Source organism: Tamandua tetradactyla, chromosome 3, assembly GCF_023851605.1.
Source record: "Tamandua tetradactyla isolate mTamTet1 chromosome 3, mTamTet1.pri, whole genome shotgun sequence".
Classification (NCBI taxonomy): Eukaryota; Metazoa; Chordata; class Mammalia; order Pilosa; family Myrmecophagidae; genus Tamandua; species Tamandua tetradactyla.
Window position 1 is genome coordinate 141,093,529 of NC_135329.1, and position 17,381 is coordinate 141,110,909.

Below are 17,381 nucleotides of genomic sequence, written 5' to 3' on the forward strand. Positions count from 1 at the left end.
ATATAATTCTATAATGTAAGTCAATTGCTTTAACAAGTAGCATGTAATTAAACTGCATTTGATTACTGTTCTGAAGGAAAAATTGATTGTGTGGACTAATTGAAAGATGTTTGATAGTCTTTGGTAGACTCAGTTCTAGGAGCTAGAAAAGTAATACTATTATAAGTTTCCTCTTATGCAGCAGCTTTAGAAAATCTAACCCTTAATTAAGATGATTCTGCCATATATATGGCTAAGAAAATCTTTTAAAATTACATCAATAATATCGAACCTGTTTTGAGACCACTGTAAGGAACAGTTCTAAACCAAAAGGACCCTGGGTTTGATTCATTTATTCTGTGTTCTATAAACATTTTGAGCACTTCTTGGTTGCACTATGTTCTTTGCTGTAAGAGTGCTTCTTTTATTCCAGATAAGCCACAGCACAAATCACATTATGATAAATGCCTTATTAATTGTACAAATCATTTTATATAAGTTCAAAGTAGGTAGTAATCATTTCTTACTAGAGTATTAAAAGACGCCTTTCTCATCTGGAGGTTTCTCATTTGTAAAATGAGAAAAATTTGGGTGTTTCTAAAAGTGCTTTAACTGCTTTAATATTTTTGACTCTAGAAAATAGTATTTGAGGGGGCTTTAAAGAATGTATGATTGGAAAGATAGGCTTAAGAAAGGTATTTCTTTCATATTGCTTATAATCTGTATATTCAGGTACAAATCATATATATACAATGTAACTGTAATGAGTTATAAAAATACGTATATTGTGTACACGTAGGTTTTTTTACATTTCTCAGTGCTTTTGACAAGTCTAGGTGAGCATACCTGCTAAAGAACGAAATAATATAAATTATTGATTATAAAATTAGGTGAATATGGCTAATTAAGTCTTAGGATTTTTTTGTTGTTATTGTATATGCATTAACCTAAGGTTAGCTTAAATTGTGTTCCTCCATATTCCTGTCTTTTTTGATAAAAAATTTTTTTTTTTTTGCATGGGCAGGCTCTGGGAATTGAACCCAGGTCTCCAGCATTGCAGATGAAAATTCTGCCACTGAGCCACCAATTCACCTCCCTAAAATTTTAAAAAATAATAAATCTTGATGCCCGTCTTCAGCCTTTTGTACCAGCTTGATTTTGTGGCTACTCAAGTAGCAGCTTTCTAAACTACATAGTTGGGTTGATCTGGAGAAAAGAAGAGATTTTTAAAAATTCATTTTCAAAGTACAAATTTTTGCTTTTAGATTTTGTCTTATTTTAATCTAGAACTCTTCAACATGAGATTTAAACAAGTAGCATAAACAAGAAAAGCCTGCTGGGACAAGAAACAACACTATAAATCCCTCTGCTAAAGAAAACAGATACTCAGCTCTGGCCAATTATTGCCAAATGCCTGGTGCCACATCTTCCAGATTTTCCAGAGAGGTCTGAAATCTGGGTTTTTATGTAAAAATATCTCGTTTTAAATGTCTTATAAAACATGATGTGAACCAATTCTATTCAGGTCCAGCAGACCATACCTGAAGTTCATCAGAACCTGTGCTTTAATTATTTAATATGTTAAGATTTAAAATATTGTTAAATGTATAAACTAGTGGAATGGTTTTTGATAAATTCTAGTGTTCATACAGTAGAACATTATACGACCCTGGATATTCCATAAGATTCCAGGCATGCAAGAAGTACAGGTGGATAAAAATAATGTCAACATGTCAACCTTAATTACATCCAAGTTTTCAGCAGTGAGTAGTACTTTTACAGTCAGAAGTTTTTAAATATACGTTATGTTTTAAAAATATTGCATTCTCTTCTACTTAAGATTAATGTAATGTGATTCTATTCAGCACAGCTTTTTTCCAATGCAGTTATTTTCTTTTCCTTTTTAGAGATGCTAATTTGTTTTTCTCTGACTTTGTTTTTATTCTTCCATGTGATGACTTCCAAAAGAACAACTAAACCAACTCCTCATTTAGATGGGTAAATATTGTTTTATTTATTTTTAGAACCTTTTTAAAATTCATGTTAAAATAAGGAACTTTTATTTAGTCATCTTTACTCGACTCTTAGGCATCATGTTGTTTTTGGGCAAGTGATCTCTGGTCAAGAAGTTGTGAGAGAGATAGAAAACCAAAAAACTGATGCAGCTAGCAAACCATTTGCGGAGGTACGAATACTCAGTTGTGGAGAGCTAATTCCCAAGTCTAAAGGTAAGAACAACGTATGTATTTCTGAGAGCTGTCATGTATACAGAATGAGCGAGGGCACCTTAAATAGTTGGCATGACATTTGCACTAAAACTTGATATAAATATGTTTTAAAGTGTGTTACTTTGTTTTTTGTTACTTTGTTGTATTACTTGTTGCTTTGTTCATTTATTTGCCATGGAACTGACTTACTTTTCTTTATTAACTAATTTGCAGTAATTTTTCGTTCTGCTTCTACTTTGATGTGTGTGTGTGTTTTAACTGTAGTTGTCTAAATAGAATGATAAATACTCTTCTAGGTAAAGAAGTAGTTTGGAGGATGATGGGAAAGGATGAAAACTGAAGAGTAGAAAATAGACTAAGAAACTTTGCCTTAAATTTAGAAGTATCTGGGAAGTTTGAGGAGCCTCTTTTACATAGCCAGCACATTTGAAGCTAACATGATTAGTGATTTTATATGATATTATCTGAAGTGATAGGAACTTTCTTTAAGTTTTTATGTTATAGATAAATATATGACTGCTGCTGTTCATTACAGATACTGGGTCTGTCGCTCTAAAAATAATAGGGATAAGATTACCTTTTAATCTGAGTAAAAAGCAATAAAATATTAAACTGACTCATTGTTCTTTCAGTTCCTGTTATATCTAGGAAATAATATAGATATCTGGTTTCTTACAGTTAACAAATGTGAGAATGATCTATATAATCTTTACTAATCCTTACAATAACTATAATATTTTTTAGTCCATTTTAAAGATGAAATAGTTATGATTATGTTGTTTACCATGTCAGGGAACTAACCTGAGTCCCACACATGCTGGCTCCGGATCTCGAGTCTTTTCCATTATATGACACTGGCTTGTTAAACTTTAAATGTCTTTAACATTCCTTTCAGAATTGCTGTGTGTAGAACATTCCATTCTTGGGTCTTAGGTAAACTGATTTGCTCCGTAACATTTAGAAACATGCAAATTTTGTTTGTTTTTATTTTAAAAACCAAGGTGGGGGCATAAAGAATGCAAAATGCTTATGTTTTATTTTATCTCTGTATCCCATTTTGATTCTGCTCAATTTTCTTCCATGTCATAGCAAATAAATACCTTGTAAACCATCTGTAGTAATACGCTGTAGCTTACAGTTGGATTTATAATTTCTTGGTGTATATGTCTGGCTACCTTTATGTTCACTAAAGATTGAGGTGTTGTTGAGTACCTGTGTGATGTACTATAAATGCAACCATTTACATTTTTAACATTAAACACTAATAAGCAATTTATATGAATGTTTTTACATTTTAGATCTGAACCTGCTGCTGTGTAATTCTTTAGAGTGTTATTGGTTTCACTGGAGTATTTTGGTTTAAGGCATTATTTCCATAACATTCAGGAAATCTTTAACGTGTATTCTCTACTTGACAACTAATTCTTTTTCCTATATTTTGTAGTGTTTAAGGTCTCTTGTTAGGATCTACTCTCTGCTTATAAAAGTTAGAATGTTGTATGGCTTATGTATTCAGAAAGAGATAGAGTTAAAAAGGCATGTGTGAGACTAATAAATTAAGTATAAGGTTTTTAGGGTACTAAAAAGGCAGTATTTGAATATTTGCCTAAAGGAATGAGGCAGGGAATGAATGTAGCTCTTTATATATTGTTACATCTTTACAATATGTTGTCATCTGAAGAAATAAATGTTAATTTTGCCCATTCCATCATAGCCAGGAAATGGTGCTGAAGGTTGATATAATGTCCCAGTGTATGTCACACAAACTCATGCTGAAGTTGCATATGTTGCTCATAGGAGTTTTATCAAGGAGGGGAAGATTTGGCCCTTTGTTATTATCTGCCCAGGAGTCTCCAAACATGTCAGATTTGTTTTGAGTCAGACCTCTCATACCTGTTCTGTGGAAAGAAGAAAGATCTTTGTGTTTGAGATTAGTGTGGCACTTGCCACCCCACAGTCCTTTTTAGTTACCATTCAGAATGTTGGTTAGAGTGGATTATGTTATACATCTGTGTAATCTTATTTTAGGCAGAGCTCTGTCTTACATCCAGTATATAAATTTGATGGCCTCTTTCCAATAATTTTAAATTGGAAACAGTCTAAAAAGCTTTGTGTGTGTACATCATCATTATATTAAGCCTTGTTTGAGAGTTTTAGACCCCAGTTTAAAAAGAAATAAATACAGAATCTTTTTTTTTTCTTTTTTTAACTTCCTGAAAGAAAACAAAAAGACTTCTGAAGATATCTGACTGTCTGGGCCCACCTGTAAATGGTCTTGGTGAGTCTGGGCAAACTTCTTGGGCCTTTATCCCTTTGCTGTTACGAGATTGGAGATCCTGCTTTTTTTGGCTATTTGAATGTGTTAGAGAAGGTTCAGGGTAAAGGGGAAGAACTTCCAGTAGATACAGAGATAGAGCGCTGGAGGCTAGTAAAAACTGGATCTCCTGCCGAGGCTTGGAAAAGGGCCATCAGGGGCAGAATAGAGAATGGAATACAGACCACCAGAAAATGAAATCACTGCCTTGACTAAGGTATACCTGGTTTTTCTGGAGTTTGATTGACCTTGAATCTTGATGATCTCTCTTCAGAGTTTGCTGCTGTTGTTAAAATGAGTCTGTCCATCTTCACTACTCAGCAAGAGATAGGGGCATTGCTATTACAGAGTACATAGAAAAGCAAATGCTGAGCTATGAAAACATGACAGTAGATAATTGTGTGAGAAGTTTTGCCTGTATGTGACAGGAAATAGCTTGCTTAGCCTTACAGAAAGAACAGCACAGTAGCGAAAGTTTCCAGTGAATCTTGTACTCAAGAGTCAAGAACAGTAGAGACTCATTTCATGGTGATGGACCCATTTGAGTGTTCTTAGTTATGAAAATAAGAGTGGCTGTGCTAATGGTACTGTTACTGGAAATTAGTTGAATTTTAAACTTAGAAACTATTTAAAAGAGACAAGGAGTAATAGGGTATGAAATTGTCCAAAGAAGACCTATTTTAGAAATAGTGTTATGCCTTATTTCAGATTTTATTTTGATGGTGACCTGGAAGTTTCCTTCAATATTAAAATTTCAAGTGAGATTCATACTGGTATAAAATCTGTAGGCCTCAAAAAAAAAAAAAAACAAAGCAGCATTTTCTTACCTTAGGTCTTTACAAATAAAATGTTGGACAGTTTGTTAAAAACCTTAATATACTAATAAATTCAGTATCTAATAAGACCACACACATACACACACACGCAAAAGTCAGTGAACAACTTTGGGAAATTGTTTATGACAATTATAATTGTTATAATATATTGTAAACATAATAAACAAACTATGTAATCTAAAAAACTAATCAAGAATTGAAAGTGTCTTTCTAGTTCCTTTTCATCATTTTGATTGTTAAATTATGGTTTTTGCTTTTTAATACTGTTTCATCTTAACCGTACTATATGTTTGTAAAACATACTTTGAAATGGATTTTGTATAGTTGGTTAGGCAGAAAGTAAAAGGTTTTTTTGAGGGGCAGGGTAAAAATTATTGTTACCATACTTGAAATTTTAAACATTTCTTTGATTTTGTTAATTTAATACATTAATTTGGTTCAAAATTTTAAAAAGCATAAAAGGGTGGTCAGTGGAAAATCTCTTTCCCATTACTGCCTCTCAGTTCCTATCCCTACAGACAACTAATAGTTGGTTTCCTGTGTATCATTGTTTTATTTTCTAACTACAGGGTATTTTGTTTATGTGGATATGCCAGTATTTATGTAATTGGTCTTTATTGGTAGACATTTAGGTTGTTTTCAGTATTTTATTGGTGAACTTTCAGGTTGCTTCAGTATTTTATAACAAGCAGTGAAATGAATAACTTTTGTATATCATTCCGTGTGTGTGTGTGAGTGTTTATTGTGGAAGATAGGTTCCTAGAAGTGAATTATTCCATTAAAGGAGTCATGCATTTGAAATTTTCTTAGACTCTGCAGTCATAATATAGGAGAATAAATTTCCCTAAACTCTTTGCAAAACTTATTAAACTCTTTGATCTTTGCCAGCCTATTAGGTTAAGATAAAATGGTTGTTTTAATTAACATTTCTTTGAGAAATGTTAGGTTAATCATCTCTTCTTAAGAGCATTTTGTATTTCCTTTTACGTGTAAATCTTTTACCCCTTATTTACCCATTCTGTTGTTTTTTCCTTTCTGAAATTCCAGACTTTATTCTCTTATTTCCTTTCTGCTTAGAGACCTTCCTTTAGCCACAACTTAAGCATAGATCTGTTATTGACAAATTGTCTCAGTTTTCTGAAAAATATCTTTATTTGCCCTTCATACATGAAGAATATTCTCACTAAATATATAATTCTGAGTTGACAGTTCTGTTCTTCAGCCACTTGAAAGCTGTGCCACTTCCTTTTGACTTCTATGGGTTCAGATGGGAAGTCTGCTCATATTTAAAATAATAGTTCCCCTATAGGTTATATATTGTTTTTTGCCTGCTTTAAATATTTTTTCCTTGTCTTTAGTTTTGTTTTTGTTTTTAATATTTTTATTGAGACATTTTCACACACATACAGTCCTTATACTTTATATAATCAATAGCTCACAATACCATTACATAGCTGTGTGTTCAGCACCATGATCATTTTTAGAACATTTGCATCACTCTAGAAAAATAAATAAAAAGACAAAAGTAAAAACCCGTACACCCAGACCCCTTACCCCTCCCTCTCATTGACTACTAACATTGCAATCTAATTGTTTTTTTTTTTTACCCCTTATCTCCCTCTATTGTTTATTTATTTATTGTCCTTATTTTTTAACTCATCTGTCCATACCCTGGATAAAGGGAGCATTAGACGCAATCACATGGTCACATTGTACAAGCAGTGTAGTTATACAGTCATCTTTAAGAATCAAGGCTACTGATTACAGTTCAACAGTTTCAGGTACTTTGCTCTAGCCACTCTAGTACACCATAAACTAAAAAGCAGTATCTATATATTGTATAATATCTTCCCAGATAACCTCTTTACTCTGAAATCTCTCAGCCACTGAAACTTTCTTTTGTCTCATTTCTGTCTTCTCCCTTTTGGTCAAGGCTTTCTCAATCCTATCACACCAGGTTGCAGCTCATCCCCAGGAGTACATTTCCCATGTTGCCAGGGAGATTTACATCTCTGGAACATGGGAGTCATGTTCCAGTTACTGGGAAGGGCAGTGAATTCATCTGCTGAGTTGGCTTAGACAGAGTGGCATTAATCATAGGTTTAGCTTCTCCTTTGCAGGAATAAGTTTCATAAGGGCAAGCCCCAAGATTGAGGGCTCAGCCTATTGAATTTGTTGTCCCCACTGCTTGTGAGAATATCAGGAATTCCCCAGATGGGGAAGTTGAATATTTCCTCCTTTCTCCCTGGTTCCTCAAGGGGAATTTGCAAATACTTTTTTCTTCTCTGCCCAAATTACTCTGGGGTATATTGGGGCATCACACTAACCTGTACAAACCAAAAAAATCTCACTCACTATTCAAGATTCCATATAGTTATAGCAGATTGACTGATTCTTACCTCTTTCATATACATTCTACTATTCTACATTCAATTCTGTTTAGCAATCCAGTGATTTTTTAATTTCAATTATTATATATTTTTTAGTTCTAAAACTATCATTTGGTTCTTTATATCATTTTTTGCCAAGATTTTCTCTTTTTTCATTTGTTTCAAGAGTGTTTATAATTGCTTATTGAAGCAGTTTTGTGATGGCTCTTTTAAAATCCCTGTCACTTAATTTTTTAAAATCTGAGTTATTGTTAGTAGTTAGGTTCAGGTGTTAACTTGGCCAGGTGTTGGTACCAAGTTGTTCTCTTGCACTGGACTTTAAAACATCAGTATGTGAAATTCATCTCTAGGTGATTACATCTGTGGTAGGTTAATGAATGAGGCTTAAAAGGAGAGGTCAGAAGAGAGAGAAGGAATGTGGCACAGCGCAGCTCACAGCCAACTCAGGACCAGAATTTGGAGATGTAGAAAGGAGCCCCAGGCAAAGTGGTTTGAACCTAGAAGCAGGGAACGAAGCCCAGCAGTGGTTGTCATGTGCCTTCCCAAATTAGTAAATTTGTAACTAAGTAAATCCCCTTTATAAAAGTCAAATCCATTTCTGTGTATTGCATTCTGGCAGCATTAGCAAACTAAAACAGTCATCTTGGCATTGGCATCTTTTGTTAGTCTTTTCTCATTTAAGATGTGGTTTTTCCTGGTTCTTGATATGATGAGTGATTGTTAATTTTTGTATACTGGATATTTGGGTATTGTCATAAAACTCTGGCTTTTATTCATATTTTCTATTTTAGCAAGGAGTCACTCTATTGAGATCATGACCTCTTTTTGTGGAACCTGGGTCAAATGGTAATTTCATATTCAGAGCCCTTGCAGAGCTTTTCTTTTTTTTTTCTTGCTTTCACCTATTATATGTTAATTTTTTTCTATACTTTTTACTCATCTGTCCATATTGTAGATAAAAAGAGCATCAGACACAAATGTTTGTTTTTTGTGTTATGCCCAGGGTTTCTCATTGTACTTAGTGAGAGGAGTATGAAAAAAGGAATCTACTCCATCTTTTCCAGAACCACATCATGGCTTTTTTCTCAAATTTTTCACCATATTTAAAAATCTTTCCTTTTTTATCCAGAATCTACCCTTCCTTAAATGAGATTACACTTTTAAAGCACGATGCTTAGCACTTTGCAAGTAATATACAAATCACTTTCCATTACTTTCTCCCACCCTCATTTCTGGTCCTAATAGTCAGTTTTGCTATACTACTTGTTTTGAAAATATGTATTTTTTTCTAATATGATTGAAATGTTAGAACATAATTAGAGCATAACAGCAGCAATTTCTCATTTGCATGTGTGTGATCTTGTCTACAAGAAACACTAAATGAATACAGAAGGCCATACTCAGTTGAACTGAGCTGCATAGGAATACACAAACATACCTGAAACACCTACTGACTACCTTGTTTCATCACATAGGTTATTACCCATACCCATCCACCATCTGATATCAGAACTTACCATCCAGTTTCAAAGAAACCATCTACCACCCTAAAGTAGGTTAAGATGCCGCCTTCTGATACTTCCACAATCAAACCTCAGGTCTTTTTCGAAGTAAAGCATCGTAGTATTTATGTGTGTATTAACTATTTAATGTGTAGAACTGTGTTGCCCTTTTTATTAGCTTCCTTTTTAAAAAAAAAATGTGTTGCTAGCAAAAGATTTTGGGTATTGTGCCTCTTTACCATTTTCCCAATAAACCTTGTAGTTTTTGCACAATTTTCGTAGCACAGTGATTTTTAGGAACACATGTTGTGTTACAGCAGAACTGACTGTACTTCTCCAAAACTTTTCTGTTTTACTCTTGCCCTCTGTGCCATACTCATTTTTAAATCCATATAGAATTTATAGTCAGTTTTTTCTATAAAATTTGTTATTTAAGTATATATTTTTCAGTGCTGTTTACTAATGGATTTACACTTGTTTTCTTATTTTCCCAAACAGATTGTAAACTCTGTGAGGGCAGAGCTTATATAAAGTTTTCTGTGGAACTTCCCCAAATATTCTACAGTTTTTATCTCAGAGTCCTAGCATTGTGTTGAGTATGTATCCATATATACTATTCAGTTATATGTAATTGTTGCCTTTGATTAGGGTAAAATTACAGTTAAATTAATAATGTGTGTAAGTCATAATTTTAATTTAGGTCCACAAATTTTGAAACAGCATACATTCTGTTAGAATTAATATTGATATTGTCAGGTCTGTATTTTTTACCTTCTTAACCTTCTGTTCTTTAACTGCCTTTTCTTTCTCATACATTTCTCTCCTTCATTTTTTTCTGAGCAAATTCATAGGAAAAGGGCTAAATTTCACTCATCAAACAATATTGGCAGGGCAGGCCACTGTGGCTCAGCAGACAAAGTTCTTGCCTGCCATGCCAGAGACCTGGGTTTGATTCCCGGTGCCTGCCCGTGTAAAAAAATAAAATAATAAAATAATATTGACAAGCACTAAAAGAGGTGACCTTTTCAACCTTAGAGCTTTCTTAAGCTCTAATCCAAGGCACATTTCTTACAACAGTTTGTTTGTTTTCCTTTTATAGTTAATATCATCTCATAGACTGGCAGCTAATATTACCATAAATCTAAGTCTCTTTCTGTTCTTCCATATTGCCATGATACCTTGTTTCACTTGTGTTTTCATGAAAAGTGATGTATAAATTGTAAAATCGTCACTTGAAATATATTTATTTCAAATAAATTTCCACGTACATTTGGGTTATACTTGGTAGGGAGAGGAGGACCTGCTTTTAAAGAAATTCAGTTGTGATTTATTTCTCATAGGAAAGAATCCCAGTGCAGAATAAATGTAAGTTGGAGCTAGTGAATAAAACTTTGCTAATCATGCAGGAAAACATTGCTGTGTTTTCTCAAATAAATTTTAACAGCTATATTGTGTTTATGAGGGATATTTTGATTTTGTTTGCATATTATGTGGTCTTGTGTTTTTATTAAGAATTACTCACATTCATTAAGAATTTATGTTTTTCCTTAGGTTTTGATTTTTTTCCTTGCATATTACTTTAGTATATGTAAGTGGATTTTTTTCAGTTTACAAATTTCTGAGACAAAATAGTTTTCTAAGTTTACTCACCTTTAAGAAAGAATACAGGGCAGATTACAGCATGGATTGTTCAGCAACAGCATAGTGGAAGTCTCACCATTTTCAGTCACAGCTGCATGTTTCAGGCATCTCACACTTCGTATGTACATGTTCTTGAGAAACGCAGCTGGTGAAGAAGTTCTACCCCAGTTTAAGGAAGTCATTGCTTCTGGGATCCCTTAAACTTTTATACATTGCTCCCATTCTCCAATGCGGCAGGAGCTCATCAGTATCAAATAAACAATTTGACAATGAGCCACAGCTCCTTTATCAAGTATATAGTAACTTCAATTCTATAGTAACTTCACACAGACTCTCATTTTGGTTTACTACTGAAATTCTGAGGTAAGAGTGAGAAGAAAGATAGGGCCAAGAGTCAAATGCTCAATGTTCCCAAGACTTCAGCTGTTAACCAGATAGCCAATATATAATCCAAAGATATATTTTCTTTGCATTTCTTTGATTTCCATTTTAATTATAGGAAATATTAACATACATTACATTAACATATGCAGAAATAGGTAAAATAGTATAATGAACACCCATACTCATTGCTTAGCTTCAGCAATTAATTCATGGCCAATTTCATTTTGCCTATTGTCCTATCCCACTACTTAACTTTCCTGTTAGTTTGTTGTTGTTGTTTTAAAATTTTTACTGCAATATAACAATGAAATAACTTTCCTGTTATTTTGAAGCAAATTCTAGGCCCGACTTTTTTTTTTTTGCTTCTTTCTCAGAGAAGTTGTGGGTTTACAGATCAAGCCTGCACAAGATACAGGATTCTCATATACCATCTCACATCAAACCTCACACTGGTGTGCAACATTTGTTACAATTGATTATAGCTTTTTTTTTCAAGTGCATTTTTTAAATTGTGAAATGTAATATTTATGCAAAAAAGCAATAAATTTCCAAGTACATTTTAACAGGTAGTTATACAACAGATTTAAAGTATGATGTGGGTTACAGTTCCACAGTTATTCATTTTTTCTTCTGGCTGGTCCAAGACACTGGAGACCAACAAAAATAACAATATAATGATTCAGCAGTCGTACTCATTTATTAAATCCTATCTTCTCAACTATATTCCTCCTACTCTTTCAATAACTTATTTATAAAAGCAGTAATTTTCAACCATCACAACAGTTAGCTGTAGAATAGATTTCAGAGTTTGATATGTGTTATAATTCCACAATTTTAGGTTTTCATTTCTAGCTGTTCTAAGGTATTAGAGGCTAAAAGAAACATCAGTATAATGATTCAGCACTTATACTCATTTGTTAAACCCGACCTTCTCTGTTTAACTCCACCATTACCTTTAATCTTTCTTCCACTCTTTAGGAGTATTTGGACTATGTCCATTCTAACTTTTTCATGTTAGAAGGGGTTGTTGATAATATGGGATAGGGGAATGGAGCAAGTTGATGTTTTGGAAGGGCTAGCCTCTCTGCATTTCAGGATTTATCTGGTCCAGGGACTCATCTGGAGGTTGTAGATTTGGTAACCTTTGTAGAATCTAGTACATGTAACCTTTGTAGAATCTTATATAATGCCCTAGGTATTCTTTAGGATTGGCAGGAATGATTTTAATTGGGTTTGGCAAGTTGTGATACGCAGCAATGTCTAACTGAAGCATGTGTCAGAGTGACTTCCAGTGTAGCCTCCAACTCTGTTTGAACTCGCTAAACCACTGAAACCTTATTTGTTACACTTCTTTTCCCCCTTTTGGTCAGGATAGTAGTGTTGATCCCAAGGTGCCAGGGCCAGGCTCATTCCTGGAAGTCATCTCCTATGCTGCCTGGGAGACTACTTTCATTCCTGGACGTCATGTCCCATATAGTGGGGAGGACATGATTTCACTTGCAGAATTGGGGTTAGAGAGAGAAAGGTCACATCTGAGCAACAGAAGAGCTCATCTGGAGGTGACTCTTAGGCAGGCATGGCATTTTATCTCTAAATATTTTATTATTTATCTCAAAAGATTACTTTTTCAAATAATAACCAATACTGTACTCACACACACATGCATATACACACACATATTCCTAAATATAAAAAATTCTACCACTTTCAAATTTCTAACTGTTTTGTTAATGTTATTTAAATATTTATTGTTGTTTGTATCTGGATCCAAATAAGGTTTACACATTGAGATTGATCTTTTAAATTTGTTTTTTGTTTGTTTTAAATAGGTTCCTTTACCATATCTTTTTATTTATTTATTTCTTGAAAAAGCTCAATTATATGACTTGTAGCATTTCCAGTAGCACAGACAAGATTTTACTGGTTGCATCCCTGTGTTAAATGTGTTCCTGCTATTGTTCCATTTCTTGTAATTTGTTAGTTAGATGTACAAAATTCATTAATACAGTTTTTCCCCCAAGGTTATAATTTTTTGTTAAAAAAGTTGTAAGTTTATAGAATAATCTTGCATTAAATACAGAGTTCCCATATCCTCAGCCCCCATTGACAACATGTATTAGTGTGGTGTGTTTGTTACAATTGAAGAAAGCACATTTTTGTACTTGTACTATTAACTATAGCCCATTGTTTGACTTAAGAGTCATTGCTTACGTTGTATAGTCCCATATTTGTTTAATTTTTATTCTAACTTATATACAACCTAAAATAGTCACCTTTTTATGTATTTATTTATTTTTATTGACAAAAGATAGCAACATACAAACATGAACATTCTTAGCATATGAACATTCCATTCTTGGTATATGATCAGTAATTCACAGTATCATCACATAGTTGTATATTCATCACCATGATCATTCCTTGGAACATTTGCATCACTCCAGAAAAAGAAATAAAAAGAAAAACTCAGACATACCATAACCCTTACCCCTCCTTCTCACTGACCACTGGTATTTCCGTCTACCCAGTATATTTTAACCTTTGTCTCCATTTATTTTTCTATACCCCTTACCGCTTATGTTTCAGACAACTCAATTTATTTTAACATTTGTTCCCCCTATTATTTATTTATTTTTAATCCGTATGTTTTACTCATTTGTCCATACTGTAGTTAAAAGGAGCATCAGACACAAGGTTTTCACAATCACACAATCATATTGCAAAAGCTATATCATTATATAATCATCTTCAAGAACCGTGGCTACTAGAACACAGCTCTACAGTTTCATGCACTTCCCTCTCGCCTCTCTAATACAACTTGAACTGAAAAGGGGATATCTATATAATGAACTAAGAATAACCTCCAGGATAACCTCTGACTCTGTTTGAAATCTCCGAGCCACTGACACTTTGTTTTGTCTCATTGCTCTCTTCCCCCTTTCCATTAAGAAGGTTTTCTCAATCCCTTGATGCTGGGTCCCAGCTCATTCTAGAATTTTTGTTTCACTGTCCCACATTGCCAGGGAGGTTTACACCGCTGGAAGTCATGGCCCATGTAGGCTTCAATTAAAAAAAAAAATTTAAACAGCTTTATTCACACACCATACCGTCCATCCTGAGTACAGTCAGTGGTCCTTGTTGTAATCAAATAGTTATGCATTCACCACCATAGTAAAAATATGAGAACATTCCCATTTCTTGTGGAAAAAATTTCCCAAATCCTTTACATGCCCCTATTACTGACATTTAGTTTTGGTAAAGTGCCTTTCTTATAATTAATGAAAGAATATTACAATGCTACTGTTAACTGTAGACCTTAGTTTGCATTGTATTTTTCCCACATATCACCCTCTTATTTACACCTTGTAATAACGATGTACATATGTTCTGGTTCTTGCAAGAGCTTTCTTATATTTGTACACTTTACCACTGTCATCATCCATTGTAGGTTTCATTAAGCTATATAGTCCCAGTTTATATCCTGTAGGTTCCCTTCTGGTGACATGTGACCCTAGCCTTCCTTTTTTAGCTGTACTCACACTCGGCTTGTACACTTACAGTATTGTGCTATCCATTTTCGAACCTTTGCAAACTTGATACAGGTTTTATTTTATTTTAATTACTGTGTTATGAGCAGGAGTTACACAGGAGGGTCATCTATACAGTAGCCATTGGTAGTCAGTGCCTCATTAGGAGTTGAAAAATGATTATATTGAAATTATAATTTCTTCTTAAATTCTTCTGGGACTACTTCTTATAAAGAACAGTTTCCCTTTATAACTATTATTTGGTTAGCCAGTGGTACCGTTTATATAGGAAAGGCAGTTTAAATACTTTATATTTTATTTAACAATATCATTATGAATTCATGGATTTTTATTTGATGTACTCTAAGTCATTGTAATTATCCATATATCAATATTTTCCCATATTTGGTTTGAATTAGCCTCTTCAAGTCCACTGTGGTTTTAATTACACTATCTTTAGATGGACCAAGCTCTTTCCAGTTTATTATCTTCCAGTTCCTTAAACTGGTTAGCTTCAATCAATTAATTTAATACACTTGAGTTTTTGTCCCCCTTTATAATTATTATTTTCTCAACCTAAAATAAAATTTCATTTCAACGTGACTTTATATAGAGACCCTAAAACATAGTTCTTCATCATTGGCAACTGACTTCTATTATTGAAGTCTGCACTTCACCTAAAGCTAAATTTTGTAATCATTTGAGGAATATTCAAGCATGGAAACAAGCTCATGCCAGTGGAGTCGTGTTTCCTTCTTTCCACATTCATGCAGAGTATTTTTTCTGTTACTTCCTTTCCCCAGATAAGAAGAGAAATAGTAAAACAGCAACAAGTTTTTTAAAAACTTCTAAGATTAGAATCTAGAACTCTTAAATATTATTTCTGTCCTTTTTTAAAACTACGTTTTTCAAATGTTTCTTATAAATAACATAGTTTGGTATTTTAGACTCATCTATTTTCAAAATTTCTTTGGCTGTTAATTTCTTTGGCAGTTAATAACATTGGAGATCAGGATTCTAATGATGAGTGTCTTAGCTCTTATTCAGTGTGATATAAGCCAAATCACTTTCATGTAACTCTCAGTTCAAATAGCTAGATGAACTAAGTATTAAATATGGAAATTAGAATCTGCAGAAATTTTTAATTTCAGCCCACAAAGTTTGTCTATAAAATGTTGACCAAATCTTTTTGGTTTTGGCTAAAGCTAAGAAAGAAGAAAAGAAAAGGCATAAGTCGTCGTCATCATCATCATCATCTAGTGACTCAGATAGCTCAAGCGATTCTCAGTCCTCTTCTGATTCTTCTGATTCTGAAAGTGCTTCTGAAGAAAAATCAAAGAAAAGAAAAAAGAAACACAGAAAAAACTCCCGAAAACACAAGAAAGAAAAGAAGAAGCGAAAGAAAAGCAAGAAAAGGTCTTAATTTTACTTTTATAATACTCTTTGTATTCTAATTCCCTTGTTTATAAATAAATTGTTTGAAATTTTGGACCATTTATATGGGAACATTGAAATAGAATTGTTTTATAGCAGAATATCAAGAAGCTATTTTGATATTCTGCAGTCTGTAGATTAAATTTGGGTATCATTTCAACAAAACCACTCAGGTCATTTTGTGCACATTCAGTGCAAAGATGCTTTTAGTTTCATAGGTTTGTATATTTTATGGGAAGAATAAAGGATTAGTCAGAATTTTTTGTGTGTGATAAACATTTTGTCTTTTGGTCTTCAATTAGTTGGTTTGTCAGAGAAATGGAGGAAGATTTTCCCCATGGGTTAGCATTTTACATGTGTCCAGAGGCGGTAAATATTGTGACAAGGAAAGAAACACTTGACAATTGAAAATTCAGTGTAGGTAATAATAACTAAATGTGACTAGTTTTTTTGTGTTTCTATCTACTAAGCGCATCTAGTGAAAGTGAGGCTGAAAATCTTGAAGCACAACCCCAGTCTACAGTCCGTCCAGAAGAGATCCCTCCTATTCCTGAAAATAGGTTCCTAATGAGAAAAAGTCCTCCTAAACCTGATGAAAAAGAACGGAAAAACAGAGAGAGAGAGAGAGAGAGAGATTGGTAAGTGAATGTGTATATCTTGTATGTACCCTATACTGTCTACCATAGAACTTTTCTTACTAAAAAATTTTACTTACTCTAGACAAGATTTAATTGGTGATGTTATCCCAAAGACTGAAATTCTCTGTTATAGGATGTTATTAGCAAAGTCATGTTTGCCAACATAGCAAGAAAGATAAATTGACTTGAATTACAAACAGATTTTTGAGTAAAAGTTGCACTTTTTAAAAATATAAAGCACTGCATTTAAACAAAAAATACATGTCAAATGCCAGTCCAGACCAATTCCATTTAAAACAAGATGGTGTTTTATTGTATTGTTTGCACGCATTAAGACTTTTAGGCAAGTAAGAAACTTGATTTTTCCATTTGTCTAATAGGAAAAAGTGTTGTTTTCCTTACCAGATTAATAATTCTGTGGTAATGAAAATTTGTCATGTTCAGGTGCTTTGAAAATTTTTCTTAATAAATCCATATTAGTAACTGGTTTTCATACTCCTTATTAATA

The 17,381-nt window shown here is 33.3% G+C and overlaps 1 protein-coding gene across 3 annotated transcripts in view; it reads left to right on the forward strand.

Annotated features, from left to right (window-relative positions):
• The window catches only part of PPIG (peptidylprolyl isomerase G), a 47,346-nt gene that overhangs the window by 23,859 nt on the left and 6,106 nt on the right, over positions 1-17,381 (forward strand). For all 3 annotated transcript variants that reach the window (XM_077154080.1, XM_077154082.1, XM_077154081.1), the window contains exons 8-11: positions 1,948-1,977; positions 2,068-2,207; positions 16,007-16,217; positions 16,706-16,873. In XM_077154080.1, the coding sequence (XP_077010195.1) occupies positions 1,948-1,977; positions 2,068-2,207; positions 16,007-16,217; positions 16,706-16,873 (549 nt within the window). The remainder of the gene's footprint in view (positions 1-1,947; positions 1,978-2,067; positions 2,208-16,006; positions 16,218-16,705; positions 16,874-17,381) is intronic.